General features: G+C 38.3%; 1 protein-coding gene across 1 annotated transcript in view; it reads left to right on the forward strand.

Moving 5' to 3' along the window:
• pvrl2l (PVR cell adhesion molecule related 2 like) overlaps positions 1-24,344 on the forward strand; it is a 330,379-nt gene extending 306,035 nt beyond the window's left edge. The window contains exons 7-10 of the mRNA XM_049476205.1: positions 6,039-6,174; positions 6,413-6,470; positions 10,621-10,722; positions 20,295-24,344. Coding sequence (XP_049332162.1) covers positions 6,039-6,174; positions 6,413-6,470; positions 10,621-10,722; positions 20,295-20,507 — 509 coding nt within the window. The 3' untranslated portion in view covers positions 20,508-24,344. The remainder of the gene's footprint in view (positions 1-6,038; positions 6,175-6,412; positions 6,471-10,620; positions 10,723-20,294) is intronic.
• The last annotated feature ends 1,064 nt before the right edge of the window (positions 24,345-25,408 follow it).

Consider the following 25,408-nt stretch of genomic DNA (forward strand, 5'->3'; position numbering starts at 1 on the left):
GTTGCGATCTATAAAAGAACAAGGTAAAAGAAGGATATTATAGTATGTACAGAAACAGAAGGACTACAGTCTGTAATTATAGAGTTATGGAGCTACAAACTACAACGTGCTCCATTATGCTCATAGGTTCTGAAAAAAAAAAGATATTTTTTGGGGTGTGGAAACAAGGTCATAGTGTTGTGCCTGATTGGTGTGTGTGTGTGTTTTGCGTCTTGCTCAAAATCTTAAGACCAGTTTAAAAAGGGTAAAAATTATAATTTTGCACTACTAGATATTTTGTTTTAGTCCGGCCCCTCTAATTAGCGGAGCACAACCGACTTGTAATTTATGTATGTGGGGTTACAGAGAAGCATAATGTATCATCAGCATATTAAATATAAGACGTTTAGTGTGTCTACTGTTAACTCCACCGTTTTTGTCTGCTCTGTGTCGTTCAATTGTTTTTTATCCTTTTTTTTTTTAATGATCTCTTATATGTTGAGCAGCCAATTTAACACCAGTTTAACTGACCAGAAGGCCATTAAGATGATAGCTCAAAAAGAACTAAAATTTCCATCAAAACAGAAATCAAGTGTGAACAAAAGGACTCAGTAATGAGTAGCTCCACCATTCCTGATGATCACTGAAAACGATCGTTTTAGGTATGTTTGATGCAAGTTTGAGTTTTGTAAACTTCCCTTACCATCCATCCCCAAATTTTCTTAATGGGTTTTAAATCAAACAGCTTTTGGAACAGGCAGGATGTTCAAAACGAGTGAGTGTGTTCTCCTGGAAGAAGTCCTGTCTGGAGGCCATTGTGACCTGCAGTATTGTCATGTCATTTCCACATAGACAAGACCCTCAGCCATTAGGGATAACCAGCTGCTTCCATTAGTGGCACTGCTATACTCCTGATTATATAAAACCGATTTGGATATATAAAAGACCTTTTTAAATTAAATTAAAAGCCATTTGTCTTGGTCCTCCCAAGGTTTCTTCCTCCTCCTGCAGCTCTGAGGGAGCCATCAGGACTGTCTTGCTGCTTCCTTGCAAAGTCTAAAAGAGCAGTTTTCTAGAGTTGAGGGAGACGTGGCCTTTAAAGACTTTTTTTATTTCTGAAGCTCTTCTCTCGCAGATGCTGTCTAATGATTATTGAGCTGCAGTCAGCACCAGTAATGGCCTTAATTTGAGTCCTGTGTGTTGATGGACAGCCAATCGGATCCTGCGCCTCAGAGTCAGAGATTCTTTTTTTGGGTCGACCACTTGTCTTTGTGTTCCGTAACCCTCACGATCTTCCCATTTGAAGGTCTTACTGAATCCAACCTCAGCAGTGATGGTACGTTGTGAGAAGCCTTGTTCATGTGAAACAGCAGTCTTTTCAAGATTAAAGTCACTGAGCTTCTTCACTTTTGCTCTCAGGAGGTCTTGACAGTGTGAATACTTGCCATAGAATCCAAATTCTTGCACAGATTTTTGCTTTTAAAGGCTGTGGCCTTAAACTTTTGATCAGCCGGAAAAAAAGAAAATATTTGAGTGTAAATGCTCAAAATCCTTTGTCTCTTGCAGCCATTTCTTCTTTTTGCATTGTGTGAACAGACTATTACACACCACTGACCACATTTAAACACCGTCTACGAATGACTTAGACTCACTTTTTACAATTTTATCTGCAATTAACAGGACATTAACCCACTATTTACTGAAATAATTCACAATAGTTTCTGGATTAACATTAAAAAAATAATAATAAAACTGTGGAATAAGAGATTAAATACGGCACAGTTCTTTGTTTGTTAAGGTTTGTTGTGTATTAATGCTTTAAACATTGTGTTCAAATTACAAGAAATTGAATTTCTCTTAATTTAATTTAAAAAGTTAATATCTAATATAAATAATATATTGTTATGATGACAATAAAACTGCAGATCTATGACATTTTGAAGTATAATACGTAATAAATAGGCGCTGTCATATTTCTAAAACTACACATGTATATGTATTTATACAGTATGAGGACATTGGTGCTTCATAAATGAGTGTAAATGAACATGTATGGTAACTAGGCCTATATACTGTGTAACATTATTCTGGTTACATGCCAAATATAAAAATCAACCCATAAATGTTTTATTATTTGTACTGTGCTTAGTCAAAATTGCAGTTTTCAAAGCAATTTTAAAAGAGAAGAGTTTAACTAATAGAGAAGACTTTACATTAGTGTAAAAACAGCCCTAGTGTATATATACAGCTCTGGAAAAAAATAAGAGACCACTTAAAAATGATGAGTTTCTTTGATTTTATCGAATAGAAAACCTCTGGAATATAATCAAGAGGAAGATGGATGATCACAAGCCATCAACCCAAACTGAACTGCTTGAATTTATGCACCAGGAGTGGCAAAAATGTTATCCAAAAGCAGTGTGTAAAACTGGTGGAGAACATGATGCCAAGATGCATGAAAACTGTGATTAAAAACCAGGGTTATTCCAACTCTTAAACCTTTATGAATATGAACTTGTTTTTTTGCATTATTTGAGATCTGAAAGCTCTATATTGTTATTGTTATTTCAGCCATTTCTCATTTTCTGCTAATAAATGTTTTAAATGACAATATTTGGATTTGGAATTTGATAGAAATGTTGTCTCTAGTTTATAGAATAAAACAACAATGTTCATTTTACTCAAAGATAAACCTATAAATACTAAAATCAGAGAAACTGATTCAGAAACTGGTCTGAATCAATGTTTTGAGCATTCTTGACACCTACCCCAATTCAGTTGTTTTTTGGGGCACCAGCCCAATCTTTGGACACCAGCAGTTTCTCTACAGTGTGTGTGTGTGCGTGTGTGTGTGTGCGTCCCATGATAATTTACAATCATCACGGTATGAGACAGAATTTTAAAACAGCGCTGCAGCTGATAAATGAATGTTCAGACACAGAAGAAGTAAAGCTTTCAGCAGCTGCAGTGCCCCCTGTGGTGAATGCTGATATTACAACATATATATCTTCCTTTGAACTAATATAGAATCTTCCTCCTTTGCTCCCAGTTACTCTTTTCCCCTCATCACTATCTCTCTCCTTCTCTCTCAATCATTTGCTTTAGCTCTCGACTTGTGTTTTTTTTTATCTCTTTTCCCCCTACATTTCAAGGGTTCTTTATTAGTGTGACAATATATCAGCACTGCCAACACATTCAAAGCTCTCTCTCTTACTATTTTTTCTCTCTCCCCCCACCCCTTTCTCTCTCTCTCTCTCTCTCTCTCTCTCTAATCAGTATCTGTGAATGCAGCGAGGAGGATAATTTTAGCGTACCAACCAACCCCAACAGCAAATCTGAGCACACACACACACACACACACACACACACTCCCTGCCTGTGAATCCCGCTTCCCACGAACAGAGAAATAAATAAAGTATAAAAATAAGTCTAAACAAAACTGCTCTGACTCGGTGTGTTTAAAATGTCTTGCTGTGCTTGCTCAGATAAAAGAGTAGATGGTATACTAAAGCGCCGTTAGCTAGATTAATGACCAAGCTTTACTAAACCACCCTCAGATCAGAGAAGCCTCAGATTTGTTTCTATTTTTTAATTGGATCTAAGATATATAACGCATAGAATACAGAATACACATCAAGTTTAATGTATTTTTTTTTAAATTGTCACATTTATATGGAGTTCCTAAATCACAGTACCAGTTCTCTCACCTGTTACTTAATCCTGATGACTCCTATAAGATTTTAGAGGAAGAGAATTTCCTCTAAAAACATTGTATCACCTCCTTTGCTCAGTGGCTTTATTTAATGAGAATCAGCTGATATGAGCCTAGTCACCTGAGTCTTAATTACACTCACCTGTTTCTCGTTAAGCCGTTGTGTATTTGAACCCTCTCTGTCTTGAGATGACTGTCCACACTGATATGTTCAAGTGATACGCTCGGATTTGCCTGTCCGGACATCACAAATCTAGCTGTGTGGGTTTTTTGTTTTTGCGGGAATGGCGTAGACTGCATAAGTTGTGAGTGATGCAAAATAAACTTTGAAGGATGATTATTTAGCAACCACAGTGTGTATCCTGATGCAAATTTGTACGTATTCGATAGTAATTGCATTTCAAACCTCCTCCGAATACGCTTTACAATTTCTCCTGATTCCTTGAATAGTTTAATGATGTCATGCACTGTAGAGAGAGGAAATTTGCACATTTCTTCAAATCTTCACATTTTTTAACATTTCGATCGTTTTCTCACACATTTGTTGACAAACCTGAGATCCTCTGCCCATTTTTGCTTCTTTTGTTTGTATTAAATCATGATTATAATCACCTGTTGAATTCACATCATTGTTTATATATATATATATATATATATTTCTTTACGTCATTATTTTCCATACATTTTTTGGGATGTGTTTCAGGTCTGAAATGCAGAAATTGATGTACAGTATATTAATCAATGAAAAAAATGAGCAGATGAGCAGACAAGACATGAAATGTTACTGACTGCAAATCAATTGTATTTTAAACCTCCTCCAAATGTGGTTTCGATCCGATTAGCAGACATCACCTATGTTACTAAATCCTGAGGACTCCCATAAGATTTCCTCTGAGAAATTTGTGTCACCTTTGTACGGTGGCTATGATCTTAGTCACCTGAGTCTTGACTACCTTCACCTGTGTCTCGTTAAGCCATTTTATTTTTTAACCCTCTTTATTTTCGTCCTTTTTAGCTTATGATCAGACTGCAGGAAAAAAAAAGAAATTGATGTGCAGTATATAAATCAATGAAAAAAATAAATAAAAAAGAGCAGACAAGACATGAAATATTTTGGGTTCATACTGACTGCAAATCAATTGTATTTTAAACCTCCTCCAAATGTGGTTTAGATCCAATTAGCCGACATCAGATCATAAATCTATCTTTCTAGATATGCCAAAAAATCTGATTTGTGCTGGCAGGCTAAACAAAGCCTAATTGCAAAGTATTGCCAACATTTTCTGTCAGCATACTAAGCAGTTTGTTTCTGTTTTAGATCTCCGTGCGTTTGACCTGTTTTTCTAATTTTCGGATTCTCCCTTTTTGGATTTGCCCCAATTGTTCTGTCTGCTGTATTGTTTTCTGCCCAGTTTTAGATTCCAGCTTGATGTCCCTATGTATCTGATTTAGCCCTTCACGGTTTGGATCTGGCCTTATGGAATACTGTTGTACATAAACAAATAAACATAAACATAGAAAAATAATAGCGCGTTACTGATTACAAATTACTCATGTGTGTTAATGCTTTAATGTTGACAGCCCCAGTATGTATACAGCTCTGGAAAAATATAAGAAAGCACCTAAAAATGATGAGTTTCTTTGATTTTACCGAATTGAAAACCTCTATAATATAATCAAGAGGAAGATGGATGATCACAAGCCATCAACCTACACACAAGCTGAACTGCTTGTGCTTCTGCAGGGTGATTTCACCCAATATTGATTTCTGAACTTCTAAAACTTTATGAATATCATGTTTTAACTTGTTTTCTTTGCATTATTTGAGGTCTGAAAGCTCTGCATCTTTTTTTATTTCAGGCATTTCTCCTTTTCTGCAAATAAATGCTCTAAATGACAATATCTTTATTTGGAATTTGGGACAAATGTTGTCCGTAGTTTATAGAATAAAACAACAATGTTCATTTTACTCAAAGATATACCTATAAATAGTAAAATTAGAGAAACTGATTCAGAAACTGGTCTCAGAAAGTATTTTTATTTTTATTTCTGGCCTTATGGAATATTGTTTTACATAAACATTGAACATTTTCCTTTTTTTTATATCCATGAGCCTCTGATTAGTCTATGCATTGTTACAGGAGTCTGGTGCCGCTTTTCTCTTCTTCCACTCTCTCATTTAGAGTCTGCACTGAGTTGAAAAAAAAAATGTGTACACAAGACACAATGAAAATTGCTCACAGACATAAACATGCACACGCGCATTTCTCCACAAATATGCTGCATTATTGCAGTTTAAAAACAGTGTGTTAACTAAATGCGTCTGTATGTGTTCTTTTTGTTGCAGCACATGGTAAACAGACCCAGGGAGCAGTGACGGGGGGCATCATCGGGGGCATCATCGGCGCTGTAGTCATCCTGTGTCTGATTGGTGCTGGGGTGGTCATGTACCGCAAGCGCCTCCAAAGTACTGAAAACGGAGAGTAAGTGCAAGCGCACGTACACGCTCCACTCACCCATAAAGACCAAACACCTCCTCAACATCATTTTCTCCCTGACTTCTTCTTTGAAGCGATCGCTCATCCCCCCCTTCTCTCATCTAGAACCTCCGATCTATTTTTGTCTCATCCTTTTCCCATGCATTCTAATTTACACCTCCGCAGTACGGCAACGAAGCATAATTACAACTAACCCGACCCCTTGTGTTTCTTATGCAATCAGTGGGCCGCCCAAGCACAAGCCGCCTCCCCCTGTGAAGACTGGCAGCTCGACTGAGATGGTGAGATGAGACTTTTCCTGTCTGTCATGTTGTTTTTTTTATGTTTTTCCTCTTCTAAACTGTATGACCTACAGTGTATTATACATGGAACACTTCATTTTTAAAGGGAAGGGGATTATAGCTACAGTTGTGTTTAAAGTTATTAAACCGCCACTGCAGTAAAGTTTTTTACCTTTTTTTTTTACATTTATTTTTTATCTTGTTCACAATCAGATCAAATAAGGACTTTAATAATAGACAAATGCAACTTAAATTACAACAAATACCAACAAATACACTCTTGTATTTATTCAACCCCTTAGTCCTACATACAACCTTAGTACTTAGTACTTAACTCCCTTTGGCAGTAATAACAACCTTCAGATTTTTTGACAGGGCCTAAAGGAGGTCAAAGGGAAGTAGTGGGATAGAGGAGTGAAGGAGGGGAAGAAGGAAATGAGATTAGAAGTAGTTAGTTAGAGGTGTTAGGAGAGTAAGTGCTGTTTGAAGAGCTCTGTCTTCAGGAGTTTATTAAAGATAGTGAGAGATTCTCCTGATCTGGTAGTGGAAGGTAGTTAGTTAGAGGTGTTAGGAGAGTAAGTGCTCTTTGAAGAGCTCTGTCTTCAGGAGTTTATTAAAGATAGCGAGAGATTCTCCTGATCTGGTAGTGGAAGGTAGTTTGTTCCACCATTGGGGAACTCTGTATGAGAACAGTCTGGATTGCTTTGTGTGAATGTTTGTTTGGCAAAGCGAGGCGACGTTCATTGGAGGAGCGCAGCGGTCGGGAAGTGGCGTAAGCCTTCAGGAGTGAGTGCAGGTAGGAAGGAGCTGTTCTGTCATGACCTTGTAGGCAATTGTAAGAGCTTTGAATTTGATACGAGCATCAACCAATGGAGCTCAATGAGCAGTGGGGTGACATGTGCCGGTTTTGTGGTTTTATAACAAAGGCTGATAGGGATGTTAGTGTGGCATTGCAGTAGTCGAGGCGTGAGATGACCACTGCTTGTACCAGGAGTTGAGTGGTCTGTTGCGTTAGAAACGGTCAAAATTTTCTGATGTTATAAAGCGTGAAGCGGCAGGATCGAGCAACTGAGGCCCCATGGTGCATGAAGGAGAGCTGGTCATCAACCAGAACACCCAGGTTCCTAGCAACCTTTGTCGGGGAGAGAGAGAGAGAGTCGATGGTTATGGTGAAGTTGTGTTGGATAGATGGTTTCGCTGGTATAACTGAACTGAGGTGATCAGGTGATTGCGATGGCCACTCCAGAATCTTCCAGCTCTTCTTCTGCAACCAAACCATTGTAGAATTGGAGGAATTCATGGGATCATTGTCCTGTTGGAAGGTCCATCGTCTCCCAATCTTCAGCTTTTTTTTGTCACAGACTACATGACATTTACACCCAAGATCCCATGGTAACTTCTGCACATATACTAATTATAACAAACATACATTGAGATCATGTTCATTTATTGTACGATAAGTCAATAACATAATTATCTTTAAATTGTGGTTTTTTTTTTTTTTCCAATGTGTGACTTTTACACAGCATGTGTGCTGCCATAATGAAACCCTTGATGTCTGAAACAGTGAGTACAAGGCTGTGGGGAAGCATGTTAAACTAGGGTAGGGATGGTGTTGATGAATTGGCGGTGATGTCTGGATTCCCTTCAGGTTCACAGTTGAGTGGAGAAGCTGTGATTAGTTATACGCATCACACATACTGCCTTGTCATGACTCTGAGATTATTTCATTTCCTAGCAGAGAAAAATGGACCTGAATTTAAAATCTGGTTACTGTGCAGGTTTTCTGGTTGCCATGTATTTGTCTGGAGGTTAAGTTAAGTCTGGGAAAGAGCAGCGTTTGTGCTGTTAACAAGCAAAATGGCCAAAGCCTAGAGTAATGGAAATTGATTGCAGTGCGATGGGGAGAGCGTGACCTATTTGCATGTGTCTGAGTGTGTGCCTGTGCTTATGCACGAGAGGGAGAGTGATTTTTTTTCTTTACCTTTCTACTGTTGCTTTTGTGCTTACTTAAAATAGTCTTGGATCTGGATCTTTGTAAATCTGCTTTGTGACAAGTTGCTGTGTAAAATGAGTTAAAAAAAAACAGTAAATACAATTGAAATTGAAATTGATAGCACAAATCATGTGAGGAAAAAAGGCACTGCAGTTGTGATGTTCAATACAGCTCTGTAAAAAATGAAGAGACCACTTCATTTTCTGAATCAGTTTCTCTGATTTTGTAATTTATAGGTACATGTTTGAGTAAACTGAATGTTATTGTTTTATTCTATAAACTACAGACAACATTTCTCCCATATATATAAAAAAAATTGCATTTAGAACATTTATTTGCAGAGAATGAGAAATGGTCTGTCACATCTTTTGCCTGTTTTCTGTCTTTTCTCATGTCTGTTATTCTCACGTGTCCCGGCTTCTCTGTGTTTCTTCCCTGGTGTTTTTCCACTCACCTGTGTCCATGTGTAGCTCCGCCCCTCGTTAGTCAGTCCCCAGGTGTTACTGGGGTCCCGTCCTTCAACACAGCGTTACATGGTCAAATTAACGAAAAAAGACGCAGAGCTGTCAGACCTCGAATAATGCAAAAAAAAAAAAACAATTTCATATTCATAAAGTTCAGAAATCAATATTTGGATGTTCATGCATCTTGGCATCTTCTCCTCCACCAGTCTGCTTTGTTTTTGTTCTGTAAATAATTTCGATGTTTGTACCCAACCCTGGCTCTCTAAATGAGAATTAAACTGTGTGACTGTAGGAATGAGCCCCATAATGCTAATCAGCAACATTGGGCATTTGTACTTGTGTGCAGAAAAGTGAAAGGTGAAAGGAAAAATTGAAGACGTGTAAATGTCTTGGAAAGGTGTTTAAACAGTGGAGCAGGGGAGTCCAGTTTTATCCTGAAAAGCTCTGGTGTGGCTGACTGTTTAATTTCAGCTAATCAGAACCACACCATCCGTTTGAGGACTGCGGAGGCCATGGATTAAAAAAAATAATTAAATTGAGCGAACGATATAGTAGTTTGTGCTCAATTTTTTTTTTAATTAGAGTGAACAATTTACAACTCATGCTCACAATTTGGACTTCCCGCATTCTCCCCACACGGGAAGTGCCTCACGACGGGAAAGTCAAAGGCTCGGCTACCGGTGGCGACGCCATCCCTACGTCAAAATCTGCACACTGTATTATCTTACTGTAACACTAGAGCAGTAATAAGCAGCAGGTTATAAATATATCTAACTGATGATAAGCTCAGCAGCCCTGTAACAGATTAGGAGCAGGAAGATTAGGAAATGCTCCTTTCCCTCCGAGCTTCTTGTCGTAGTGCACAAAAATTTGTTTGCTCGAATTACAGAAATAGTTTGCCCGAATTAAAGAAAACATGAGCACAAACTACTATATCTTTCGCTTGATTTATTCATTTTTTTTAATCCACATCCTCTCCCAGGCTCCGTAGAGGACTGACCGACAGATTAAACAAATTAAATCAGGTCTCCTGTGTGATGCAGCTGATTGATAATATTGGACACCTCTGCAATGGGGACACTATAGAATATTGAAAGTAATGAAAAGGGATGAAGATGTTGCTCTATTCCTTCCTGATAGGTGGGAAAATATCGACTTTTTGCTGTTTTACAGAAATAGGACGGTATTTGTTTTCCCAGTTTTGTCCCATTTGCAAATGTTTGTGATAGATACTCGCAAATGGTTCGTTTTGGCCACAGAAATTAAAGCAACAAATTTCTTACACTGAAGGTGAATAAACAATTGGGAATGGGGCTTTGCTGCTTGCTGTGATGTTAAGTTCAAATATCAGTAGTCATTCATAGAAATCATGTACAGCTCCTTTAATGTGCAGTAATATAATAATGTATTCCAATGCTCAACTGACTGGTTTGTTATTAAACGCTGAAACAATGTAAAATTGGGTGAAAATGGCGTTACAAGGTGTTAATATGACTGAAACAACATGTTTTTATTGAGCCAATTTCGTCCAACACACACTTAGAGTAAAAGTAGTGAAATACAACCAATTATATGGCGATAATTCTTATTTATATATTTGTTTGTGTGACTGTGATCGTTTTGTATCTGTGTGTGTGTGTGTGTGTGTGTGTGTGTGTGTGTGTGTGTGTGTGTGTGTGTGTGTGGGCAGCTAAACAAACCAAAGGACCAGACAATGACCATCACAGAGAGTCAGCCCCTCAGCAAATATGATTCCAACTACTATGAGACCACTGCTGCTGAACCAGTTACAGTAAGAACATGATTTATTACCCTGTCTGCTCTCTCATTGTGAACATGCCAGATGCATGCAAATCATGCCAACACTGTTACATAGACCAGTCAGGTGTATCCCCCCATGCTTAGTGACGCCATTTACAAGTAGCAAGTTTAATATGCTTAATGTGTTTGGAAACGGTCAATCCCACACTTAGGGCATCTTCTGAACATGTATGAATTGTGTTTCCTTTAATTTATCTTTAATTTTTTATTTTTTTCAGTTGTTAGGTAGGTGTTGTCATGCAGGCCAGATGTGAGGTAGACTATTGCGAGATTAAGTTTATTAACCAAGTGGTTAATCATACATGAGTTACGAGGGCTGGGCATGGTTAACATAAAGAAGGCAGCAAGCATAAACAACATATTAGAGAGAGTGGTAAGGCAAAATAAGGTCATACACAGGAAATAGGCAAGGTAAAATAGGCAAGGCAAAAAGAGTAGTCAAAAAATCAAAAATAGGTTTGGCAACGGTAAACAAACGAAAAAAGGGGCAAGGCAAAAAAGTAATAAAAAAAACCCCACAGAAACGGGTCGATAACAACGGAAAAAAATTTAGAAAACGTGTCATAGAAGAGCTAGTACACTAGGTTCAATACTCGGCAAGGAGCTAATGAAACAGAGGGGTACTCAATACTAAACAGACCAGGGGTGTGCTATTAGAAGCTGGGGGAGCGTGAATGCCGTAGTGTCACGTGATCAGCAGTGTCAGGAAATTCTATAAAATATTAAACTTTAAAATAGTTCTTCTCAGAAAATGGTCTTAAATTCGATTTTTTTTTATGCCATTACGATTTGTTTTCTTAATACTTTATGTATAATTCTGAAGGTGTATTTGGAGGATGAGGTATTATATTGTTTTGTCTTGTTGATGATGTGTTGGCTGGCATACTGTGAGTAAGTGTAGAGGGTAAAGATATACTTGCTGTTAACAACACGTGCGCATGATGATGGAAAGTTTTGAGGAGTTTTGAGCAGCTGTTTGATGTGATATACTCATCAGAACAACTGGTATGAGATCAGCATTAATGGAGAAACGTGAACATTGAAATGTAAACAAATCTGAGAGTGCTAAGTAAAATTTCAGACAGCTGAGTTCACTGTGTTCACTGTCTGATGTTATATACAGCATGTGAGGTCCAGTATAGTTATTTCTGCTGCACAGAATTGTTAGAAAGTAGTACTGGACAGTACATTTCTTCATTTCTTTTTGAGTTGATAATTGAGTCAAACCTGTAAATTTGATTGGGTTTCTTAGTTTGATTATCTTTTTTCTCAAATTGAGCTCCCTGATGTGATGTGTGTCTCATGGTTGGGTATAAAATTTCATGTTCATGTGTGTCCTAGTGTATTGGCTATTTTAAGCAGCAATATTACATGTATTTTGTGCTTATGGCTGCTTAGAGTCTTGTGGACTGTTACAGTTTTTTGTGAACAGTTGGTTGTTTAACAGTAGCTAAATAATCCTTTTAAATGGTTCCTTTGTTAAGTTTTTATTACTCAATACCTTTTTGAATCCTGCATCTCACAAATAACACAAAGTATGAAAATAGCTAAAACTAATGGCAAAACTAAACTAAAGCCAGGTAAACATTGTACAATTTTAGCCCAATCTGGTCGAATGTGACTGAATTTCACAGACAAACCAAGTCTCCCTGAAGCTGCGGGAGTCTCCCGCATTTGGGCAGTGGCTCCCTGATGCCCGCGAGTCACATATAATCTCCCGGAATTCAGAACGAGTGCCCCAAGAGCGCACTGCACACAAACACACACACAAAGAGTCTGTAAGACAGCCAATCAGTTTTTAGTGTGGGCGGGCAGTGTTCTCCCCCCTCCCGGATGGGAATTATTCAGTGAGTGAGAGAAAGCAGATCATAGAAATTTAATATTTAAAAGGGATATTCTCTATCCCTTTAAACTCCCTTAAAAAAAAAAGTCTGTGGGGATCCAAGGGAATGGTGTTTTGTATTTTTCTTTTATATTCTTTCTTTTTGTTTTTCCAATATTGTGTATACATTTTATAAGATGCTAGCTGATGTATCTTTTTGAGCATTATATCTGATTTTCTTCCTTAATAAAGAGCCCTTATAGCCTAAAGAAAAAAAAAAAGGAAAGCAGAGGCAGGGCCTTCCAAAAAGAAAAAATATAAAACTCATTTCACCTCCGAATACTCAAAATTTTATATAAAAAAATGTAAAAATAATTAAAATAAAAGTAAAGTTTCGTTATCTTTTGGTGTATGTGACTTGGGATGTCTGATTTCATGATCGGGCTGAATTTTTCCGCTTCATCGTGCATCGTTTCTCATGCAGTGTGAGACTGGAAGTGATGTCTGATTAAGTGCTTAAACGAGCTGCAAATGAGCAGTCGGACACGATAAGGGATTTCTGACATGCCAGAAATTTTGGTTCATTGTGTGAGCTGTCTTGTCAGACGTCACGACCTGTTTTACCAAAATTCACTGCAAATATACCAGTAAAAACCTTTCTTTTGAAGTGATGGCCTTTCTCTTATGGGTATCTTGCTTCTGGATATATAGATAAACTTTTTTGAGGTGATAGCAGTAGTCCCCAAATGATGATATGCGCAGCAGGTCACAAAAATCCTTTATATCATCCATATACATATAATATAAAAGAAGAACACCAGTATTGTAGATTGCATCGATTGTTACATACTGATATTGGATGTTTAATTAACCCAACGTACCCGATTAAAAAAATTGCACAGTATCTGCATGGCTTAAAACTAAGCATTACAAAAAATCGAACTAATAAAAACTAGCAAATCGTCTCTAAAATAATAAAAACTATTTGAATTAAAGAGGAAAAGTCAAACTATTCTAAACTTGTATAAAGCATATTTTTAAGTCTTTATGGGCTTTTAGCTTGAAAAAGTATTTTTGCAGGAGCATCCTTTCTGACATGCTACTGCGAACTGGAAGAGAATCCTCCACTGGAAATGAGGCAAAGCCTTTGGCTGCCACAGTTCTGGAGTAAAGGGCTTGGAATTACGCTGTTCCATCCAACTGGCTCCCAACCCCCGCTTGGACTTAGATGCCTCCATTTGCAGCCTGTTTGGCTGCAAACATTTTCTAAGTAGCAATTACCACAACTGTGCGATAACAGACAAAATACCACCAACATCAACAGATGTTTTAATATATTGTATCTTATTGTTATTGCAGTTCTGAATACAGCATATTAGACAGCAAAATAATAGGACAGTGTTTAGACAGAGTATGCTGGTTAATTCCACGTTGCTGCTCTCTGGGCTGGTTTGCAGAGGAACAGGCTGTAGTTATACATGCGTGCCTCATGTGTGTGAATATACTATTAAAATATATATATTTTTAAAAAGCTTACAATCTTTAAATCAGCACTTTTAAGAGACTATATGCCTAATGTGCCATGGGATAGCAGTATGTAAATTGATCTTGAAATGTTCCCTCGTGGGATGATTCCTTGGGAACATCCACACCTGTATGTGTAAGTTGTGAGGTCTTATCTTGTGAGTGAGGTTAAACAATGGCCAACATGATTGTGTCATGAATTTGAATTATTTTGCGAATCAGAGTGAGGCCTGATAGTAGGTGCCAGATGAATGGCACATTTTGATTCTGAATTTATGTGGACATTTAACATTCCTTCATCCAATAATAGTGACGAATGTGTACTGGGAATACATCATAGAAGGCATTATTACCACCCACAGTGGACTGTGCAGTGAGGGTGGTAATGATTGTGACCGGCGGCATCTGGCTTGACTTGTCCATGTGAACAGACAAGCGGAAAAATGACAAAAGTCACATTCATATTCAATGCAAGAGCCCTCATTTGCATGTCCTGCAGGTCTGTGCACTGTTCTTTGGGACAAGGTATGCAAGATATTGCCACTATATTGCCAAAAGTATCCGATCACCTACATTGCAATTGGTGATGTGACGCTCGGATCACTAATAAGGATAGTAGTAAGGATGCCTACATTGGAGTGAGCAAGGGTGTCGCCATGATTACCTTCTAATAGGGAAGCTTGGGAAAGCGCCTAAGTAAACAAAACTGTAATTCTTTAAAAAAAGTTAGTAGCATAACCAGCTGTGGTTAGCAGTGCTAGCCAGCACCGGATAGCAACACTACCCAGCCGTGGTTAGCAGCATAGCCAGCTCTGGTTAGCAGTGCTAGCCAGCACCGGTTAGCAGCATGGCCAGCTAGGGTTAGCACTTCTAGCCAGCACCAATAAGCAGCAAAGCCAGCGTTGGTTAGCAGCATAGCCAGCTAGAGTTAGCACTTCTAGCCAGCACCAGTAAGCAGCATTCAAAGTCAAACGAGTGCTGGATGTTAATCTACACAGATTTCTCTCATGAAAACTGTTTATTTGGGTAAGTAAAGCACTTCCGTTTATTTACAGTAGCTAAGCTTAGAATTCCAGTATTTTGTCCATGGGTGAGTGCTAGCCGCAGTTAGCAACATAACCAGCTGTGGTTAGCAGTGCTAGCCAGCACCATTTATCAACACTACCCAGCCGTGGTTAGCAGCATAGCCAGTTCTGGTTAGCAGTGCTAGTGTATTTACCAGTGTAAATGAACAAAGAAATACCAGTAGCAGGGTTGCCAACTTTTTCAAAAACCTTGGAGTGAGATTTCAGCAGGTAGGTTCTGGACACGCATCTCAGAAGTTGTTCCACAGTAGAGATATATATCTGTGTAGATATATATGATATAGATACATGTATACATTTTATGAACATGCAGTAGTGCAGAGTGTGGGGCCTTCCTCTAGAATTTCTTCTTTCTAGTCAATGGGATGACTAGTTAGACACGGCAAATACTAAATCCCCATCTCATTTATAGCCTACATCCTTAGCTGCCCTTCAAAAGACAATGTTGTTTAACAGAGAGAAACTAGTTTAGGCTGGTTCAACAAATTTCAAGGCAAATGTGAGGTGGTTTAATTTAGATGTAGATTTTTAATGGAGTTTCATGCCGTAGTCATAGATCAATTCAGAATTTAACAGAAAATGTACAAAATGACAATGTACACGGTCCCTCCTAAAAATTACTTAATATATACAATATAATATATTACAAATAACAATATATAAACTCTCAAAAATAGAAAAAAATGTATTTTAACGGCAGGACTCCACCTCAGTCCTTTCTCTGCTCTCGTTCAGTATCCAATCAATAAACTGAAAGAGTGAGTGTCAGGCCAGATGCTTAAGAGATGGCAACCCTGCCAGTAGACAATAGAGTGTGTTTATAAGACAACAGGTGAAATAAATTCAATTATTATTAGATTAACTGCGAAATAATTAAAAGACCAAATATAGAAGCTTTAAGACCCTGATAATATGAGCTTGTTGAACATCATTATCATGTCCTACTTGACCAAGTTTAGAGCAAACATGAATCATTTGACATTGTTAACACGGCTAATGACGCATAGATGATATGCACACAAATGTAATTACCATTATCAAGCGCAGCACAAAAATATGACATCACAATGAGCCATTTTACCTACTTAACAAAGGACTCTAAATGGCCCGTGTCGTGGTGAGCAGCTTACATGCTCAGACTAAAAGTAAAAGCCTGGTGACTCAGAGAAATCTGTGATGCACTGCACTAACACTGCCAAAGGCCCTCTATGAGGATTAATATGATGAGCTGGTTATTTCATCTCCCATGATAACCGTAAAGCCAATTACTACTACAGTGAGTGTGTGTACAGCCGCCACACACACGCCCACGGACCCTTTAGGGGACTCAGACTGGAGGTGCTGCAAAGACTGAAGGGTTTCATTCCAAGCACATCTATATAATGTTAATGTTACACAAACAAATTCTTAACAAATTCTCAAAAATGGAACATGTACAAGAGAAGGAGGATACCTTCTTATTTTTTTTTTATGAAAATCACCCAAAAAATATTTAATTCTACTTCATTTTGCAGCATATTGGTCCATGCATTGACATTTTTTCTTTTTTCGATAGTGGCCTAGAACCACTGCGTTCAAAAAACGAACAGATTTCACTTTCGATCCAAAGATGAAAGATCACAAGCTGAGAAGCTGATTGCAGGTACATGTGGTCCCTTAATGCTCTATTTAAAATAACCATCCTGCAGGCACCCGGCTCATGGATCTCACCTCCAGCCTGAATCACCACCAGATGGGATTGAATAGCTACAATAGAAAATTTGAGACTTCAGTGGATGGGAAAAAAAAATGTCACAGCTGCCGGACTCATGCAAGCTCATTCTCTCACACAGCCAGATTTTAAATAATGTTACTATCCGTGCACTCCCAGCTAGTGCCGCAAGATTACAGATTTTTAAAAATGTATAAAAAAAAAGCCATATGGTTCTTTCAGATGTTTTTCTGAGGCTCCAGCACAGCAGAGGTCTGTTAATCGGTTTGAAATGAGTGATAAAAGAAAGCAATCTGCACTTACTCATGCTTTTCACTCTGTGCGTTCAAGGACACTCTGGGTTCTGGCCAGTCCGTTGGGTACATCAGTCTAGTCGCCGCTATATTTCTCCTGCTTGTAGAACGGCGTGAAATTATCCATAGATTCTACTTACGATCTGGCATGTGCTGCACAGTAACTGCAAATTAGATGCCTGCGCAGTGTTCCTGTGAACAGTCTCCTGCACCTCATCCTAGAAGGTGTCCAGTAGGGTTGAAATCTGAAAAATTGGAAACTGTACAAGCCACTAAAGCAATGATGTGGAGTTCAGTGCTTCTATGTGCCCTGTGAGGGGGATAAACTATTCACTGAGCTATTTTTGGTGTTTTGGTATGTTGGTGCTGCTTCAGTGTTCTTAACTGAGGGTTACAGGGTACTGGGAATACTGGTGTGTGCCAGGAAAACCTTCCATTAACCATCACATTGCCCTGGTGTTCTGCGCTGTTGCCAACAAACAGGACAGCTTTGTAAATTCAGATTTATGTTATTTACACCATTTTTGATCCTTCCTCCAGGAGGATGCCAGTAGCAGGCTGCTGACTGACAGGCATGAGAGCTTTTTGGGCATCATTTATTTACTTGTTTATTTATTTACTTAATTACTTAAAAAAAATGGAGATGAGGAAGACCTCAAAATATTCTGAGAGAATTTCTTGTAGGAAAATGAGAAGCTCTGTTTGGCTGGAAAAGACATTCTGGAAGCTTTAGTGGATTGTGGAAAGGTGATGCACTCAGACATCCCAAGTTGCAAAAGTTGATTTCAGGGAGGTTACCAGTCACACAGTTTGTGTGCAGTGCGCGTTTGGGGCACTCGTTCTGAATTCCGGGAGATTATATGTGACTCGCGGGCATCAGGGAGCCACTATCGAAATGCGGGAGATTCCCGCAGCTTCAGGGAGACTTGGTTTGTCTGTGCACTATTCTACTGTGCAGCAATATTTGCACTAACATAGTTGTCACGAAATGTCATCAGAAGAAACCCATTTCCAGGTTCTTTACTATGAAATTAAACATGAAATATTGTATTTGTCATAGAATGTATTGTAATATTGTGGCAAAGGCAAAGATATTCACCATTTGTTTTGGCCACAGATTAATTTTGGCCTCTATCTTTAACCCACCCGTGCTATGAACACATACACATATACACCAGTGAGCACTAGTACGCAGGTGAGCAGTAAGGGTGAAGGGTCTTGCTCAAGGGCCAAACAATGGCAGCTTGGTGAACCTGAATATCAAACTCACAACCAGGGACAGTACTTATTCTTTTCTTATTTTAATAGAAGTCTAATTTTTGATCTAAATACAACCAAGTGCTTCTAAATTTGCCACCCCTTTACTCCAAATTCCTACAGTAATATCATTTAATACTATGGAAAGTATTTGTAAAGACATCAGTGATATCATTTGATAACACTTGTGGTATATACATAAAATATACTGTTTAAAATATTGTGGATTAAGGGCGCCGAGTGTTCCAGCGGTCTAATGCGCTGCCACTATGAGCGGGAGGTCGCAGGTTCGAACCCCCGCTCATGCAGCTTTGCCATCAAGCTGCCAATGCTCAGAGGGAGCAAAATTGGCTCTGCTCCCTCTGGGGTGGGTAGATGGCGCTCTCTCCCCATCACACTTAAGGTGGCACTGGGCGGCACGAGGCGTCTGTGAGCGGATGAATCGGAACCTGGCCGCAGTGCTTTCCTCCGAGCGCGCTGGCTGCTCAGGCAATGATTCATCTGCAGCAGCTCGAAAAAAGGGGTGATTGACTTCACACGTGTCGGAGGAGGCATGTACTCGTCCAAATCTTCCGCAGGTCACGGGCGTCACCGGTGATGGGGACGCACAAAAGGGGTGGGACAATTGGATATCCAAACTGGGAGAAAATGGGGAAAAATCTAAAATTAAATTAATTAAAAAATATATATATATATTGTGGATTAAACCAGAAAACAAAGGTATTTTATTTTATAATAAGACAAAGGTCTGCATTTTCAGAATGTTACACTGTTCTACAGATAGATAGTTGTCTTTCTGGTGTATATTTGTTGATTAGACCTGGCTAAATTATGTTTTATGAGCTGTAAAACTAGTTTCTGTTGCATTTTCAGTCTCTGCCGAGAAGCATGAGCAGCTTCTCCCCCAACTCCGCTGTGCAAATAGTTACCATACTAAACGTTTAGATGTGCACTCAATTTTTTTTTTTGTATGGCTTATATCTATTAACATGCTTTACATATTTTTATTTTAAACAAAATTATTTGATTACTATTTTGATGATTGTTCACGAGCCTGATTTTTGTGGGCGGCTTGGTGGCTTAGTAGTGAGCACTGGGGTCTTGGGTTAAAGTCCCTATCTGGATGGAGTTTTCCAGTGTCCTCCGGGGACTCCTGTTACCTCCCATAGTCAAAATAAAAACATGGAGATTGGGAAAATTTAATATTCTAAATTGCTCAGAAAATTGGATACCTTAAATAGCACCCTGATGTGTGAATAGGTTGATTGGCAGAAAGGCACTGTAACTGTAATTGTAAGTAAGTAAGCAACATTTTTTGTTGCCCTACAAAAGTATATGATCCATGTGGACAGAGCGCCGACACTGCCCACAACCTTGTTATTTATAATCCCATCTTTAACCAAGAAGTATTTTAAACCCTAGTTCTGTACTTTACACTCAGTGCTTTTAAAACCTTTGCAGTTAGATCATCTGAAAGCAGCTCCAGCAAAAACTGGCCTTGAATTGGATTTTTCAGCAGGGATTTCCGAGGAAATGAAAACTTAATTTGTACAAATTATTCTCATTCATTTGTTTCAAATTGTATTTGTCACCAGCTGATGAAAGCGCATCTTGTTCACTCATCTCTTTCTTGTGATTTAATCTCAAGTAAAGTGTAACAGCTGTGAAATAAAAATATATCAATTGCATCCAGGCAGCCGTTTATTAATTTTGATTAGCTCAGTATATGTTTTAGCAATTTTGCTTAAATTAAAAAATATATAATTAATACATACAGTATTTTTACCACTGCTTGAGTTTCTGTGTAGCGATCATCTTTAGCTTTACTAATGACTTCTGTTGTTTCTTCAGGATCTGGACGATGAAAACCCGAGCCCTGCGAATGGTGGAGCCCCCTCTGCTTGGGAGGGGTCAGGGCATCCTCTTGGGATGGACGAAACAGCCAGCGATGCGCTTCCTCCATATGAGGCCGCAAACCACGACATCGTGGAAGCCAACCACGAACCCCCAGCTGCTAGTGTTCCCCGCGGGGAGAGTTTTGTGTCTGCGCCCATGTTGGTGTAGAGATGAAGGCCGTGCCAGCACACTGCACTGCCACTGTCCTGTTCAACCTCAGCTGGAGCGAAGCAAGATAGACTGCCACGGCTTGGGCGCCTACAGAAATCACCCCAGCCTCAATGTGTGGTAACAAAAAAAAAGAGAATTGTACATGACTGACGAAGTATTGCCAATTTTCATGCGTTTGCCTGTTGATAGACTGCAGTCTTATCATATTTTTATATGATTTGAAGGTTGACACTGTTGACATCAATGTTAACTCAACAAACTTAACGCAGTTTGAGGGGAAAATTGTCATGAAAATTGGTAAAACTCCTAATAATCATTTTATGGTATTGTGTTAAACTCCAGTCTTGTTTTCATAAAAGACACATGGCCAAAATTTTAAATTAGCTAAAAAAAAAATGCGAATTTGCTTTCAGTAGGTCAAAATATGTAATACACTTACTTTACAATGTTGTGTCTGTCACTACTTCAGATTATATTTTGCAACCATGCGGTGCAATGCACTTATTATTATGATTATTATTATTATTATTATTATTATGATAATTATACTCGTTGATATCACTTGCCTTTGCCTGTGTTTTCAACTTCAGTGATTTTAAATGAACTATATATGTCTTGTACTATATGCAATGTATTTCACATTTGGCAAAAAAAAAAAAAACTAAAGTATTTTTATATTTTGTATTTTACCTTTTTTGATTTGCAAGGTGACTAACATTGTTTTTATTTGATCTTTTTCACCTTAAGTTGTTAAATTTGTCTGAATTAAATTAGAAAGGTACCAAAAGAAACCTGTAAATAATATTACGAAATAATAATATATATTTGGTCAAATGTGTGCTCAGAAAAAAAAAAAACATCGATGGGATTCAAAATGTTGCAAATACAAAATTGTACACTTTTGATGATTTATTTTAACACTTATTGTTGTCGTATGCCAATGTTTTAAATATAAACGGTGTGGATCTTCTGTATAATCTGCATGGCATGACTGGTGAGTTTTTAAAAAACACAGTTTTGGGCACACATTTGTTGCTTTTTTGTTCTCTCTCTCTCTCTCTCTCTCTCTGTCTATTTTCCCATGTCTCATTCCATCCCTCATCTCTCAGGCCACATAAAGCACAATTTTTAATATAGAGCAGTGGAGTGGGAGGGGTATTTAGTCACCGCAATAAACTGTGGAGCCTTTTTATCCTCTTCAACTTTAACATACACAGTTTTTAGTATTTGGAAAGCAGTGACTGATCAGTATTGTTAGTTTGATCAGGTTGTAGGTTACAGTATACTAGAGTATATACGTCCTGTATTTTTCTGGTGGGCATACACTGAAATAATTGTTTTATATTTATGAAACCACATCCTTGGCTTTAGCGTGCGGACGACAGGGATGCTGGTGATTTGGGGACATGCTGCTACTTCTCTCGCTTACCTTTTCTGAGAAGCTTGTCTTTGAATCTTTACCAAACATGTAAAATCAATCCCCTGTAGTTACTGAAGAAGTGTTTGAAAGAATCAAAGCAAGCTTGTGCCAAAGAGCTAGAAGCCAACAGCCTGATTTCCTTTAGCTTTAGCTCACCCACATCTTTAGGACACAGACTGGACTTGCTTTCCTTCGAGTCTCGCAGATCCAGAGCACAGAACATGTTCGGGCCGATCATATTGGTCCTGAAACAAATAGGCTTGGACGAAAGCCATCTTGAGGAAATGAGCATGCTGTGAATTGTTAGAGACGCTCGGAATAATTAGCATTGTTTTGTAGCTATAATGCGCCGTATTTTCTGATGACAGCTGTCTAATAAATACAGTATTTTAAAATTTATTCTATGAACCAATCAGCACAGCCGCATAATAATTCTGCCAATTATTTTATTGGCAGTCAAGATCAAATCAAGTCAAGAGGCTTTTATTGTCTTACTATTTGAGTACAAGCACAAAGTGCAATGATGTACAATTGCGTTCCTCCAGATCTACGGTGTAACATGGAACAAACAGTGCGATACAGATAACAAAGTGCAAACATGCAACAAATTGTGCAACAGTTAAAGGAGAGTTAAAGGAGTTAATGGGCTTTTGGTGCAGTAAAACATGATAAAAAGTACTTACCTTTGATAAATAGCACACCTCCGTTCTCCTACAGCGTTCCGAGATCCAGACATTTTAACAGTTTGTCCGAAAACACCCTTCAGCTTGGGTGACATGGGGCATACAAGTGCACAAGAAGTTATTTAAAACCACTGTTTACATCCTATAACGTTAGCTTCAGCTCCGAACGCAACCATTACTGTATTGATAATGACAGACATATATATATATACATAGACTCCGTATAGCGTAGCAGCCGGCACCCGGAGAAACACCTGGTTTTAGACCACAGTAATTTAGAGATGCACATTGAATTCTGCTGTGATTTGGGCAGTCCTAGTTTTATGTTTTTTGGATACAATCCGGGTTAGCACCCGAACATCCCTTTCAGACAGCTTCCTCTTGCGTCCACAGTTAATCCTGTTGGATGTGGTTCGTCCTTCTCGATGATATGCTGACATTACCCTGGATACCGTGGCTCTTGATACATCACAATCTATCTATCTAATTGAACCTTCACACTCTGCTCTTACTGGTGCAATGTGCAATTAATGAAGGCTGGATCCAATGTCTGTCATTATCAGTACAGTGATGGTGGCACTCGAAGCTGAAGCTCGCGTTATAGGATGTAAACAGAGTTTTTTTTCTAGAAGCTTTTTGTGCACTTTTTAAGTTATTAATGTCCTCTGGATTGTCTCCGTATTCTAGCAAAGAGGTGTGTAGCTACTTTATGCCCTGTGTCACCCAGTCTGAAGGTTGTATTTAACCAGATTAAATATAAATAAATGCCTGATCCTCTGCTCTTAGACATAGAAGGAAATGGACAGTTTACACAGACGATCACTGCAATACTTCATTCTTAATGACAATCGAATCATTTTCCTCTTTTTTTTTTCTTGTCGGACGCTGTTTTCGTCTCGGTTCCTTACAGAAAAAAGGGAATGAATGTCTGCATGCTGCATGGATTTCTGGGTAGCTCGCATTATTCCCATGTGCAAGATGGCTGTGACTTCACAATTCACCCACCTAACCTGCACTGTTTTGCCATGCTTTTCTCAGAAAACCATATGGTGTTTTTTTGTTTTGTTTGTTTTGTTTTTTGTTTTTTTTACATTTGAACTTATTATTAGTTATTTTCAGGGTTTTTTTTTATTTTGGGGTCTTATTCCGAAATGCATTAGTATTATATATTATTATATATTTTTTCTGAGTAACCGTATGCATTATGCTGTGCTCATAAGCCTTTAAATAAAAATATCATTTTGAGGGGGAAAAAAGACAATCATTGCATTGTAAAAAGGGATTTTGGGGTGTTGCCCATTTTATTGCAAAAGTGCACAGCTACTGTAATTTCTGTAAGTGTGGGCTTTTTCATCAGACTTTACCATGTAAAAAAAAAAAACTGGCTGTGATCAGTTTAAAAAAAAAGATGACTTCCACCACTTGTCTGCCACTCCTTAACTTGGTCATCTTCGTCATTGCTGAGCCAAATGTGCCTTTGTTTCTTTGTTTTATTGATGCTTATGTTTTGCCACTTTACAGTTACAACCACAAAAATACAGTTGATTGAACAAACCACCGCACACTAGCCAGTAGATGTCTTTTTGTGTTTTTTTTTTTCTCTCTGGGAAGAATTTGTCTGTAGGGGATGTTAATTTATACACCTTATACCGTATAAATGATGGGTCATGTTTTATGGATCATTGTGTTTTATGGGTCATTGTGATGTCAAATAAAAAATAAGGCACATTGTCTTGCTGGTGTCTTTGAGTTAATGTTGTTAAACAACGTTAAAAGTGGTTTCAACATCACAGAATAATTCTAATAATGGAATAAAATGATGAATTTTGTTGGAGTTGCAGTGCACCAAACAATCTTCTCAATCGTACGATGTGGACAGGATAGCTGTATATTTTTTGTCTTGATATTCTGATAAGACGATAAAATCAACCATGTTTAACATTATAAATGTTTTTATTTATGGACCATTGATGTGAACATTGTGAATAATCTATAGATGAGCTTTCTCCAGCACCAAATACAGGAACATCTCAGGTGGGTATATTTCTGGAGCTGTGGTAATTTGCACACAAAAGAGGAGCTGTGGCCAAAAGCTGCTTCTGTTTCTGCTCCATAATGAGACTAAATTAATGTCAGACACCAACCAAATCAACAAAGTGTTAAAGCAGGATATGCAGACATGGACAAAAAAGAAATAGTGTAAAAAAGCAAATAAAAATAAAACATAAAAATAAATAAAATGTAAAAAAAAAAATAAAAAAAACTGTGGCCAAAACCAAACGGCAAATCCAAAAGAATTAACAAGAGAACAACAAACAACAAAAGCCCTATCTGGACGGGATTAGTTTCTCAGGGGGTCCTAGGGTCATGTTCTCTTTTATGGGGGGTCTTTTGTGATTTTATTCCCGTCCAGAACGACCACGTACGTGTTTTTCTCAGACATCCTCTTTAAAAATTACAGGCTGAATTATCTATTGTTTTTCGCTGAGCTCGGTCGTGGTCCTTCGGTAATTTTATTCCTGTCCGGATCCACATCTCTGAGTTTTCTCTCCTCGCATTTACTAAAATAGCTGTTTGTCCACTGCCACACACCGCAATTACACTTTGGGCATGAGTTTCCACAAAGATTCACATAAACACAACAGCGAGTGGAATTGGAGGAGCTACTGAACTCACTGGACTTCCTGTTTTTTCAATTGCAGTCTGGATGCAAGAGTTTTATCACTGAGTAGAAGTGTGAAATATTTTACACAGACGTCCCCCTGAGAAACTAATCCTATCCGGTTAGGGCTACA

This window comes from Astyanax mexicanus, chromosome 3 (assembly GCF_023375975.1).
Source record: "Astyanax mexicanus isolate ESR-SI-001 chromosome 3, AstMex3_surface, whole genome shotgun sequence".
Taxonomy (NCBI): Eukaryota; Metazoa; Chordata; class Actinopteri; order Characiformes; family Acestrorhamphidae; genus Astyanax; species Astyanax mexicanus.